Source organism: Antechinus flavipes, chromosome 2 (assembly GCF_016432865.1).
Source record: "Antechinus flavipes isolate AdamAnt ecotype Samford, QLD, Australia chromosome 2, AdamAnt_v2, whole genome shotgun sequence".
Classification (NCBI taxonomy): domain Eukaryota; kingdom Metazoa; phylum Chordata; class Mammalia; order Dasyuromorphia; family Dasyuridae; genus Antechinus; species Antechinus flavipes.
In genome coordinates this window covers 370139172-370153245 of record NC_067399.1, presented here as the reverse complement: position 1 = coordinate 370153245, position 14074 = coordinate 370139172, and the positions used below count along the sequence as shown (strand labels likewise).

The 14074-nt window shown below is 36.4% G+C and overlaps 1 protein-coding gene across 1 annotated transcript in view; it reads left to right on the top strand.

Moving 5' to 3' along the window:
• The window catches only part of ASPG (asparaginase), a 123092-nt gene that overhangs the window by 75541 nt on the left and 33477 nt on the right, over window positions 1-14074 (top strand). Inside the window, exon 12 of the mRNA XM_051978275.1 lies at window positions 2186-2349. Within this exon, the coding sequence (XP_051834235.1) occupies window positions 2186-2349 (164 nt within the window). The remainder of the gene's footprint in view (window positions 1-2185; window positions 2350-14074) is intronic.

The following is a 14074-nucleotide window of genomic DNA, read 5'->3' as shown; positions in this document are numbered from 1 at the left end:
GGCAAGTTCTTGGGGAAGATAAGAGGTACCAAGTAGGTAGCTATGTAATTTTCAAGAAGGCTCATTTCCTCTTCTGAGACTGGAGCAAAAAAGGAGAGGGAGAGGGAGAAAGAGAGAGACACAGAGACAGACAGAGACAGAAAAACAGAGAGAGGTAGAAAGAGAGAGAAAGAGACAGAGAGACACAGAAAGAGACATGATTTGGAATTGTTTTAGAGTTTCCAGTAAAGTCTTTGTTAAGGTCCTTTACTGAAGCAAAGAAAGTAGAGATGATGTGAAGAGAGAGGAAAACGTTTAGAATAGATGCATAGGAAGGTGAAGTAGGCAATCAAGCAAAAAAAAAAAAAAAAAAAATTAGCATGCAGCCATGAGGGACCACTGAACTTATGAAACAAATTTGGAGTTGACTTAATTGCTACAGTTTAGTGACTATCTCATGTTCAGCAGAACTATGAGACTCTGATCTTGTGATTTCCAATCATGAGGAGCTCATTACTTCCTAACGTCAGCTTTACTCCTGGATATCTCTAATTCTTAATTCTGACTTCTGGGATGAGGAAGAATTAGTTTAATTTCTGTTTGATACTATTCATCTACTTGGCAACAGTGATCATGCCTGATTTAAATACTCTCTTCTCCCAAAGGTAAACATCCCTGGTGCCTTCATATGCTTCCGGCTTCTGTATATGAGGAGAATAATTAAATGATTATAAAATGAATAAATGGTGGAGATGATGAGAGTTTAGAAGAGAGAACAATTGCACCAAGAAGCAGCATTCAGCAAAGACTTCCTAGAAGAAATAGACCTTGAAAGATAAATCAGATTGAGAAAAATTTAGAGATTAGGGAGATCATTTGCTATGAATTACAAGGGGAAGTCATATTCATTATTGGGTAGGAAAGCATTGGAGTCCCTCAAGCCTCAATCCTGGTCAGTTAAGATTTAGGCAGATCATCTCAACTTTGGCTGTAGCAAAGGAACACTTGAAAAGCAACATGGTGGGTTCTGAGCTGGAGAGAAGTTTCTAGTCATTTCTTAGCTATCTAAAAGGGCATGGCTGATCTCAAAGCACAGTTAATGTACAGACTATAGATGGAATCATAGGATTTAAAATAGGAAGAGATGTTGGATATCATTCAGCTAACCCCTTTTATTTTACATGTAGGGAAACTGAGGCCCTGAGTTGTTAAATGACTTATCCAGGGCCACGCAAAAAAGTATCACAAATGAGTGAACTGAACCCACTTCATTCAAACCCAGTGCTTTCTTCAATATCCTTTGAATCTTAAGTCATTTATTCCAATGGTTCTCATTTTTTTTCCCCCACGGTGGTAGAACCTTTAGTTTATTTGTATTTTTATATTTGGAGACAATTGGGGTTCAGTGATTTACCCAGTGTCATACAGCTAGTAAGTGTCCTTTTTGGAACTCTGTTCCTGACTCTAGGGCTGACATTCTAACCACTGTATCACTGTATGTACCCTGAGTCCTTAAATTTAAACAAAACTTTGGCAGAATCTTTGTAATAAAATCTTTTAAAGTTATTATTTTAATACTCACTAACAAGCAAAATAGATTTCATTCAAAAACAACAAACTTGTGCTGTTCAAGGTTCATTGCAGCACAGTTAGAAAAACACTGGCTTAATCTAGTCACCACATTTTACAGCTAAGGAAATCGAGGCTCAAAGATTCCAAGTCATTATTTGCTCAAGGTCATGCATCTAGTACAGGGGTCCTCAAACTACAGCCCGCGGACCAGATGCGGCAGCTGAGGACGTTTATCCCCCTCACCCAGGGCTATGAAATTTCTTTATTTAAAGGCCCATAAAACAAAGGTTTTGTTTTTACTATAGTCCGGCCCTCCAACAGTTTCAGGGACAGTGAACTGGCCCCCTATTTAAAAAGTTTGAGGACTCCTGATTCTAATAAGTAGCAGAGGCCAATTGCAAACTAGCTCCTCCATCTCCAAATCCAGTGGGTTTCTATTGGGTTCACAACTCAAATCATTTATAAAGAGAAGCTAAAACACACATTCATCTTTGGAGGGTAGTGGTGATGGTGATGCTCACAGGCCCGTTTTTGCTTCTAAATAGATGAGTCAATAGACAATGGCTTTGTCTCAGTGACCCACTTCCTCCCATCCTCCGATTTCTATGAGTGATGTCTCTCTGTCTGTTTATAGGGTGGAGATCTGAGTGAGAGTGACTTTGATGGCCGTACTCCCCTGCACATGGCTGCCCGAGGTGGGCATGTGGGTACTGTCCAGTACCTTCTGAGGAATGGGGCAAAGGTGAACAGCTGTGATGGTGACAGAAACAGCCCGCTGTTGATAGCAGTGAAGGGCAGGTACTGTGGGAGCCAGTGGTGGGAGAGGGTGAGAGGGAATGGCAGATCTGGCTTTGGGGGTGATGGCTTGGTTGCTTTAAGGGATTCTCCAGTCACTTTTTGTTAACAAGGAGACAAGTGGTGTCTAAAGAAGGAGGAACTCAGACCTGGGGGGTCTTGGCAGCTAGGGATAGAGCACCAGAGCTGGAGTCATGAAGACCCTCTAGCCTTGCTTAAAGATTTTTCTTTATCTTCACTTTCTGTGAGAGAGTCCATGGCACTCTGGGACAGCTATAATTGTTAAGGAGTTTTGCTTTAAATCAAGTCAAAACATTTTTCCTGTAGTGTTTCCAGCTCTGCCCTTTGGGGTCAAGCAAAGCAAAGCTCGTTTCTTCATGAATACCATTCATATAATTGAAGAAAGACCCTTTAAATCGGGGTTTCTTGATCTTTTTTTGTGTCATGGAAGTCTGGTGAAGCCTTTGGATCCCTTCCTATCACCTTTTTAAATGCATAAAATACAAAATATTGTAGAGAGAAGCCAATTATATTGAAACATATATGTGTGTGTTTATGTGTGTGTATGAAATGTAATTATCAAAGTATTTTTTAAATCCCATTTAATCCCAAATACTGCCTCCTTAGTCTGAAAAAAATCAAGTTCACAGAATCAAGTTTAAGAACTCTGGTTCTGTGTTTTCTGTTCTCTAGACTGCACTTTACTATTTCCTTTCATTAGTCCATCTATTGCTCTTTCAGCATGCTAGTTCTCCACTTTGCCAATGTCCTTCATAAAATGTGGTATCCAGAACTGATCACAGGACTGCAGATGTGGTTCTACATGTGACATCTGGCCAGGATTGAACCAGGATGGTGGTGGGGAAGAGCAGGATAGAATGACAAAAGCCCCAATTCTATAAGAACGCACTCAGTTTTATAGAACGCAAAGGAACAGACATTTGTTCAAGAATAGATGAAATTATATCTCTGAATAAACATAATCTTCTTCAAAGAGGGAAAATTATTTGCTCAGTGTCATATCTGGTATAAAGTTTAGATCTGAACCCAAGTCTTTTTGATTCTAGATGCTTAATTCTTTCCATAATCCCATCGTATCTTTTATACTATTCTAGACTTCAATTTAGCATTTAGTTGCTATCTAATTTAGTATTTGCATTGTTCAACTCTTTTTGAAGATTTCTTGGCAAAGAATTAGAGTGGTTTTTATTTCCTTTTCCAGTTCATTTTACAGATAAGAAAACTGAGACAAACAGGATTAAGTGCGTTGCCCAGGGTCATACAATTAGTAAATGTCTGAGAACAGATTTGAAATTAGGAAGATGAGTCTTTCTGACTTCAGGTCCAGCACTCTATCCATTGTGTCTTATAGATGCCCTAATTTGGTACTTAAAGCCCTGTATAATCTGGCTTCAACCCACCTTCCCATTATCATTGTATAGAACTCTCCAATCCAGCTAAACTTTCTATCTTGCTATTTTCCCATATGCTATTGCATTTTTCATCTAGATGTCTTTTCACTGGATATCCCCCAAGCCTAGAATGCTATCCCTTCTCACTTCTGCCTCTAAGAATCTATAATTTCACTTGGAATATTAATATATGCCTGCAATCCATGCTTCTGAGAAGACTGGGTGAATCTCTTGAACTCTGAAGTTCTGAGTTGCAGTGGGTTTACATGGATCCAGTAGCATTAGTTTGTGTGAGCCTGTGGGGATGTGGGGCCACCAGGTTACTAATCAATCTTAGTCATAATCAGAGTACAAAAGCTCCTGCATTTATCAGAATAAAACCAAGCCCTTCAATAGCTCCCTTATTTTCAAATTGGGTAAAATAGAGAGACTTAGTCTTTTTTAAAAAAAATTAGTTTTCCTTTAAATCTCAAAGTAAAGGGGCAGCTAGATGGTATAGTGGGTTCAAATTCAACCTCAGACACTTAATGCTTTCTAGCTGTATGACCCTGGGCAAGTCACTTAACCCCAATTGCCTCAAAACAAACAGACAAAAAAAAAACCTTCAAAGTACTACCTTATAAGTTAAGCCTTTCTTGATTTTTTTATATATGATTTTTATGTAAAAATAAATGTACATGATGTCTCCCCCAATATAATGTAAATCCCTTAAGGTCAAGGACTTACACTCATGTCTTCATAGTATCAGTGTCTAGTACAGAGGGCAGCCAAGTTATAGAGTGAATAGAATGCTGGACCTGGAGTCAGGAAGACCTGGATTCAAATATGGCTTCAGTCACTTACTAGCTATGTGATTCTAAGCAAGTCATTTTACTCTATTTGCCTCAGTTTCCTCCTCTGTATACTGACCTAGAGAAAGAAAAGGCAAACCATTTGAGTTTCTTTACCAAGAAAACCCCAAACAGAGTCCTGAAGACTTGAACACACTGAAATGACTGAACAATTACAACCCACATGCTTGGCATGTAGTAAGTGCTAAATAAATGCTTATTGCTTAATGGATTGATTCACAATATAAAGCATATATTGTATATGCTTTGTATGTATAAAGCAGTCCCTGCCCTCAAAAATCTCATATTTTACTTCTAGATTAAAATCTAGATTAAAAATCACCTTGATAGTCTGAATGGGGTATATATAGAAGAGATAGCTACAAAACTAATGTAGACAGAATTAAAAGCAAAGCTGGAAAGTGAACAACTGAATTTCTCTGTAAAGGCCTTATTTCTGAAATATTTAGGAAATTAAATCAAATTTGTAAAAATAAAAGCCATTTCCCAATTAATAAATAGTCAAAAGACATTAATAGTCAGTTTTCAGATGAAGATGAAGATCAGTTATTTATAACCATGTGAAAAAATGCTCTAAATCACCATTGATTAGAGAAATACAAATGAAAACTACTCTACAGTGCCACCCCAACACCTGTCATATTGACTGATATGACAGAAAAGGAAAATGATAAATGCTGGCAGGGATATGAAAAAATTGGGATACTAATTCATTTTTAATAGTGTTATAAACCATTTTGAAGGGCACTTTGGAACTATACCCAAAAAGTGTATGCATTCTTTGACCCAGCAATGGCAATACTAGGTTTGTATCCTAAAAAGATCAAGCATTTAAAAAAAAAAAAAAAAAAAGGATCTATGTTTACAAAAATATTTATAACAGTTTTTTATGATGGCCAAGAATTAGAAATTTGGGGATTCCCTATCTATTGGGGAATAATTGAAGAAGTTGTGATGGAATGCTATTGTGCTATAAGAAATGAAGAGGGGATGGTTTCAGACTGGGAAGACTTATATGAGCTCATGAACAGTGAAGTAAATAGAACCAGGGCAACATTGTATGGATGTTCGACTGAAAGACTTAGCTACTCTACACAATACAGTGATCTAATACAATTTCAAAGGGTTCATGATGAAAAATGCTATCTATATTATGAGGAAAAAAAAAACTGATGGAACTTTGAGTGCAGATTGAAGTATATTTTTTTCATTTACTTTATTTTTCTTCGCCTCTCCCCCAATGTGGCTAATAAGGAAATGTTAAAGTTACACACATAAGTTTGTATGTATAATTGACTTCTTGATGAGTAGAGAAGGGACAAATTGGAGGGAGAGAAAGAATTTGAAACTCAAAATTTCAGTGCTAGGAAGAGAGGATATCTTATCCACCCTTGGGATGGTGGGATGGGGAATCTTGGGAAATCTGGATGAACTTCTCTACCCTCTCCATTTGTAAATCATCTTACTCTGATTTGTAGCTGCTGGATGAAAAGAACAAATGGGGTAGAATTTTGTTGTATACTAGAATTAAATCTGAAGAATGGCAGCTGATAGTTATCTAGTCTTTACATACATAACTGTATTTCATTTGAGTTTTATAAGAACTCTGAGGTAAGCATTAAGGGTCATCCTCTCATTGTGCAGATGAGGAAAATGAGGCTAGAAAAGACCTGTCCATGGTTATAGAGCTAGTAGGTACCTGAGCAAGATTCAATGCCATATCCAGAACTGTATGCACTATAATATACCCATTCTATTAATGAACATACACACACACACACAGAGAATAATTTAGATATGTACAAATAACTATTCAGGTACATTTATACACACATATACATATATGAACATATACATACATTTTCCAGGGTGGATAGATAAGATATCCTCTTTTCCTAGTACTGATTAACAACCATTTCTTATTTTAAAAAATTATCCTGTACCATTCAGTTTTGAAAATTTTGAGTTTTTAAGTTCTCTTCTTCCTACCTGTCCCTTCCCAACTCATTGAGAAGTCAAGCTATTATATCAATTATACATATGAAGTTATGTATGTGACTTAACATTTCCCTATTAACCATGTGGTGGTGGTGGGAAAGCAAGAAAAATAAAGTGAAAAAAGTATGCTTCAATTTGTACTCAAGAGTTCCATCAGGTTTTTTTATTTTTCTCATACTATAGATAGCATTTTTCATCATGAGTCCTTTGGATTTATATTGGTTCATAGTATTGTGTAGAATAGCTAAGTCTTTCACAGTTGATTATTCATACAATGTTGCTGTTACTGTGTATAATGTTGTCCTAGTTCTGCTCACTTCATTTTGCATGAGTTCCTATGTCTTCCCAAGTTTTTCTGAAACCAGTCTCCTTATATACATGTGCACCACAATCATAATACATGCAGATCTTCCCTGATACTCATTGAAACATGTTAATTTGTAATCATACACATGTGTATATAAATAAGCATGCAGACACACCCTGTCATAGAAAGAAAGAACTCAGATTTCCCTGTGCTAGCTCTATGAGAAATGAAGTTCTAATATTATTATATTCATTTTAGAGATGAGAAATCAGAGAGGCTAATATTTCTACATACTAGCCCTATGAGGGATGAAGTTCTAATATTATTATATCCATTTTAGAGATAAGGAATCAGAGAGGTAAAGTGCCATCCTCATAGATATTCACTTAGATAAATTCCGACATATATGCAGTGGCAGGAATATAGATGCATATATAGTGTACATTATCCATATAAGGCAGGTAGTGCAGTGGACAACATGCTGAACCTGGAATTAAGAACTAAGTTCAAATCCAGTCTCCAATAAATCCTGAACAAGTTATTTAACCACTATCTGCTTCATTTCCCCATCTGTAAAATAGGGAATGTTTTTTGTGGATAAAATGAGATCATATTTATAAGATGCTTTACAAATTTTAAAACAAAGCATTTTAAGCTATAAAAATGCTAGATTGTTATTATTATATATGAAACACATGTGTAGGCATATACATATCCTTACCCAGATTTCTAGATATTCATATGAGTAGAAGTGTACATATATGTATATATATGTACACACACACACACACACGAATACACATACATAGACATATTCAAATATATACCTGGAGACACAGAAATACACAAAGACATAGACACAGGCCCAGATGTATATACAGGTCAGAGCACAAACACACCTGTGAATAAACATTATCTTCATGTAAATGAAAAGATATAAATAAGCACTCTTAGATACCCTGTCGTGTAAGTCTGAACACACACAGTGACAGGAATACATGTAGTCAGTTCAGTAATTACAGGAGATAGTGGCTTCCCAGTGTTGGTCAATTCTGCCACAGCCTTTTCCTGGCAATATTGTCACCATTTCTCCCTTATTCACAATGGTCAAACCCCATTCATACCGATTCCCAGGATTCTAGCTGAGTGTTTTGACTTAACCCTTATTCTTTATCCCCAACCAAGAGCTGGTCTGGTCCTGGGGAGAGATCTAGGGTTTGACCCTTGGCTGAGGTCTAGCTCAGCTAGGCAGGGCAGGAAGGTCAGGATAGGATGTGAGTTTTTGGAGTAACATGGACACATTCTGAAGAGATTTCTTTTCCTACCAGGGTGGGGTTTGGGTGGGAATGGATGAAAAAATAAAATGGGGTTCAACTCCTCCAGAATCAGACCTGGTGCTGTCTTGGACCTTATAGCATCAACTGGTGGCAGAGGCTTTGGAAGAAGCAGGAAATGGGAGGAAAACATTTACTGGGATAAGAATCCAAAGGAGGAAACAATACACATATCTCCCTGAATAATCAGTTTGGAACAGTGAAGGAACCCTGACCTTGGAGTCAGGAGACCTAAATTTTAGTCTCAGCTTTGTCAATGACTCACTGAGGGATCCTTGGCAGGTTCTTTCTGATTTGAGTCTCAGGTTTCTTATGGGAACAATGAACCCTATCTTCTTCACAGCAGTCATGAGGATCACTTGTTATGTTATGTTGTAGACAATTAGAATCGATTTAAGTATCTTTAGAACCTGCAAGGTTTCCTTCAAACTTCTACTTTCCATAAATGAAAGTTTTTTGGTACTTCAAACTTCTAGTCCTGCCTACAATACTTCAAACCCTACCAACCCATATGCTCACACTTTTCTGCTTCCAAAGCACAAATTAATTTAGTTCAACAGCACCTCATGGAGCAGCTATTGTGCACCCAGCTCTTAGCTCTGGGTTACGGGGAGCTAAAGAACTAAGATATGGCTTTTGTCTTCCAGGGCTTTATGATCTAGTTTGTAGGAACAGGACCAAGAATATATTATCAGAAGTGATAATAGCTTTATACAAGATTAATTTCTCTTTGTCCACTTTGATTTTAGCAGGGTATGGTGAATAGGAGTTTTCAGTGTCTCAGTCTCAGGAAAACTTAGGTTCAGTTTTACCTATGATACATGTGATCCTGCGCAAGTCACCTAAAATCTTGGTCCCCCTAGAAAGCTTTCTAAGTCAACAAGTTGAGATCAGTGTTAGTAGAAGGAGCTTGTGCACAGAAAATTCCCCTTACCAATGAAATTGTGAGTCTGTCATTTATTAATATAAATGTTGTATAAGACAACATGGAAAGCCACTATATTTTTGAGTCTGCTCCAATTTTCCTAAATAAGTCATGGTATTTTAGAACCTCTATCGCCTCAGCTATAAAATACAGATGATAACATTTGCAATAACTGCCTTGCAAAGTTATTTCAGGAAGGTGCCTTACAAATCACATATACACCAGTATTATAATAGCTGTGGTATTTCATCGATGGAGGAGCTCTCTTCAAAAGTACAGATTGACTCTTGCATCGTGTCATCTTGTGAGATTTTTAAACTCTCTTCCCATAAATACTCCTGTAAGAATCTATCCAATATACTTGAAGCCTTCCTTTAGAATTTTTAATCTTTTATTAGAAACAGTATAACACATAGTTCCTTCATCTGTTATCCTTAACTCTTGCTATATGTTTAGCCTGCCTTCTTTTTCCTTTTTAAAAATTAAGTTACATTTTTTCAATCGACAAAAATCTGTCCCTCGACTCTTCTCTTTCTACTGAGAAAGAAAAACAAAGCCCTTGTAACTAAATGTGTATAGTTAAAGCAAACAAATGTCCACATTGGCTGTTTTAAAAAAAATTGTCTCTAACTACATGGTGAGTCCACCACCTTTCTATCAGGAGGTGAGTAATGTGCTTTTTTCATGAGTCCTCAGTAATTGTGTTTGGCCATTGTGTTGTTTTTATAATATTGTTGTCATTGTAAAAATCATTCTCCTGGTTCTATTACTACTACTCACTCTACTATTAACTTAACTCAATATTGGTTCATCTCCCAGATTTCAATGAAACCATTGTTTTCATAATTTCTTATAACATAATAATATTCTATTATATTTATATATCAAAACTTGTTCAGCCTTCCCCTGGTTGGTGAGCACCTCCTCATTTTCTAGTACTTTAATACCTCAAAAAGAGCTGCTATCAATATTTTGGTGCATCCTTACAGGGGTTTTTATTTATCTTTTGTTTAACCCTTACTCAAATATCTTCCCTCTAATTCTCCTTTCTTCTTTTTTCCTTTTATGTCCTATTTCTTTGTTGAATGAAATGTATTTCTATACTCAGCTGTGTGGCTATATGTGTGTATCTTTCCTTCTGTTGTCCAATTTGGTTAAAAGTGTGATTCAAGTATCACCTGCTTCCCCCAGACTTTCCTTCTTATTTGTATAGACTTCTCTACCTATGTACTCCAATTATGTGAGATAATTTACTCATCCTTCCTCTCCCTTTCTCCAACTCCTCATTATATTTCCCTCCTCTCTATTATCTTTTAAGGTCATCAGAGCATAACAGAAATAGGAAATGAAATGAGCAGATTGGCACAGGAAGTACAAAATCTTACCTAAGCAACTAACTCTCTGAAAATTAGGGTAGTTCAAATAGAAATTAATGATTCCATGAGACAAGAAACATGAAGTCAAAAAATTAAAAAAAATAGAAAATATATAAGATGTCTCATAGCAAAAACAACTGGCATAGAAAGCAGATAGATCAAGGAGGGAAAATTAAGTCATTGCACTTCCAGGCCCATTGTTTTATTAGATTCTGTCTGTGAACTATAATGAGAAGAAGGTTTAGAGAGGACACATATTAGTACCTTTCTGTGTTTCTCTTGACTCCTACACATACACTTCACAGTTCCATTAAGAATGCTTGGAAATCCTCTATTTTATTAAAAATCTTTTTCTCTTGTTGTTTTATATTTAGTATTTCTGGGTGAATTCTTATCTGTAAGCCTTTTGGAACATCATATTCCAAGCTCTCTGCTCCTCTATGGTAGTAGCTGCTAAATTATGTGTGATCCTGACAGTAGTAACTCCTTGATACTTGCATTCTTTGTCTACTTTTATTATTTTTTCTTTGACCTTGAAACTTTGAGTTTTGGCAATGATGTTCTTGGGAATTCTTATTTAGGGCTTTCTTTTAGGGGGTGACCAGTGGATTCTTTCTATTTTTATTTCCCCCCTGGCTCTAAAAGATCAGGGCAGCTTTCTTTTATCATTCCACGAAGTATAATGGCTAGCATTGTTTTGGTCAGGCCAATTGGATAATCTAATGTCTTACAATCTCTCTCCTCAATCTGCTCTCTTACATTTTTAAATCTTTTGACTTATTTTCCTATTTCTTGTCTCCTGGAGTTATTAACATCTATCTGATCCATTCTAACTTTCAGAGAGTTAGTTGCTTGGGTAAGGTTTTATACTCCTAGTATTTTTACCTATAAATTTTCTTTATTCTATAGCTCTCATCTTCTTTTCCAAATTTTTTCCTTTAGCACTTTCATTTCATTTATTAAAACCATTTTGACTTCTTTCAAAAATCCTTATCTCTTCTAGGAATTCTGGTTGAACTTGTTTCCAAGCTTTGTTTTTCCTTCAGGTGTTGTTTTTTGGGTCCAATCCAGTTTTTAAGGAGTTTATTGTTTGAGTGATTTTATTTTATTTCAAACTAATTCTCCTTCCAATTCTTTCTTTTCTAAACCCAATTCTGTAGCACTTGAATATTTTCCAATTTCCCCCCAGCACTCACTTTTTTCCTAATTATTTCCTCTATTAATCTCATTTCATTTATAAAATTGTTTTTAGTTCTTAAAATAAACAAATATCTCTTCCAGGAAGTGTAATTGAACTTACATTCATGCTGTATTTTTCTTTGAAGTTTTACTTGTAGATGTTTTGAAGTAATTTTCTTCTTCTAGGTTTCTTTCTTGAGCATCTCTTTTGTCATGAAAACTTTTTTTATGGTGGATTTTTTTTTTGTTTACTCTTTCTTCTAGACTACTTCTTGACCTTTGACTTTATTTTAAAAGTGTTCTCTGTGCACTTACGGAGAGAATGTCTGGATTGATCATTGCTTTCTTAGGGCTTTAAGTATTTAATTATTTCAGAATCTCAGGCACAATTCAGTTTGGGAACCTATAAGAACGCTATTAGTACTCCTAAAGTGTTTTGATTTAGGACAAAAATCAAATTTTTGTCTTTTTGGTTTGAGTTCGCTAGTTCTTCATAACATTCTTATAAGCTTGCCTGATTTCCCCCAGTAGATGTTAGTAGACTCAGCTACTATCAACCAGCTAAAAAGAGCAATAGAACTACAGATTCTCCCTTTAATGTAGAATTCCTGCTCTGATTATTCTGCAAGTTTCATACTGAATTGGAGACTAGATTGAAACCCTGTTCTGCTGCTAGATTTAGCAATCCACAGATGCTGCTTGCATTTGACCTTCTAGTTCTCACTCTGGATCACTACTCCTAAGCCCAGGTCTCCTCTTCAGTCTGCGCCTGCACTGTAACCTGGAACTGCCAAATGAGGGACAGAGATGCTAGGTGACTTCTATCCCTGCACTCTCTACAAATTTAGGTCCCTCTGTGCTGGATCAGGGATGTCTTCTTGAATTGAAATGTTTCATGACAGATTCCTGACTAGATCCCATCCCCAGTATTTAGAATCTTTCTTCCTGTCTCTACCATTGCCCATTCCATTGGGCAGGAAAAACGAGTCATTGTGATTTTGGTGGTAAGGGGAACATTTCTTGATATAGAACTTGGCTGTACTTTGACCTCCTATTCTATCATCTTGTCCCTAATTCCTGCCCACCCATTCTTAATTTATGTCTTCCTTTCTTATTATAATGTAACATAATTCTACTAGTCTCAATTTGCTATACATCTGAGCTCCTTTTAGATTTATTTGGCAGTATTAGAATGTGAAAGAAACTCAACTGGACTTTCTCCTGCTATTCTACCATTTTGTGTTCCTCCCCTCACCCTGCTACTTCCCAAGCCCATCTCACCATCTTATCTCTCTTCCTGTTCCAAGACATTTCTGCCATTTTGTGTGTTTGTGTGTGTGTGTATATACAGTTCCAACGTGGTAATCTGCTTTCACCTAACTCATATCCAAGCATTTCTCCCTTATTCCTGGATATAAGTTTGTGATGTTTGTTTCATGGATTTGTAACCATAAGAGCATCTTTAGAGTAACAGCTTTCAAACCTTAAAGCTCTGTGGTTTTCTTTTTTATAGCTTTTTATTTACAAGATATATGCATGAGTAATTTTTCAACGTAGACCCTTGCAAACCTTCTGTACCAACTTTTTTCCTCCTCCCCACCCCCTCCCCTAGATGGCAGGCAGTCCAGTACATGTTAAATATGTTAAAGTATATGTTAAATACAATATATATATATATATATACAAATTTATCCAGTTATTTTGTTGCACAAGAAAAATCGGAATTAGAAATAAAGTGAAAATAACTTGAGAAGGAAAACAAAAATGCAAGTGGACAATAACAGAAGGAGTGGAAATGTTATGCTGTGGTCCACACTCATTTCCCAGAGTTTTTTTGCTGGGTGTAGCTGGTTCTGTTAATTATTGAACAATTGGAACTGATTGGTTCATCTCATTGTTGAAGAAAGCCATGTCCATCAGAATTGATCATCATATAGTATTGTTGTCAAAGTATATAATGACCTCCTGGTCTTGCTCATTTCACTTAGCATCAGTTCATGTAAGTCTCTTCAGGCCTCTATGAAATCATCCTGTTGGTCATTTCTTACAGAACAATAATATTCCATAATGTTCATATACCATAATTTATTCAGGTCATTCTCCAACTGAATGGATATTCAATTTCCAGTTTCTAGCCACTACAAAAAGGGCTACTACAAATGTTTTTCCATGTGTGGGTCCCTTTCCCTCCTTTAAGATCTCTTTGGGATATAACCCCAATAGAAACACTGCTGGGTCAAAGGTATGCACAGTATGATAACTTTTTGAGCATAGTTCCAAATTGCTCTCCAGAATAGTTGGATGCATTCACAATTCCACCAGCAACATATCAGTGTCCCAGTTTTC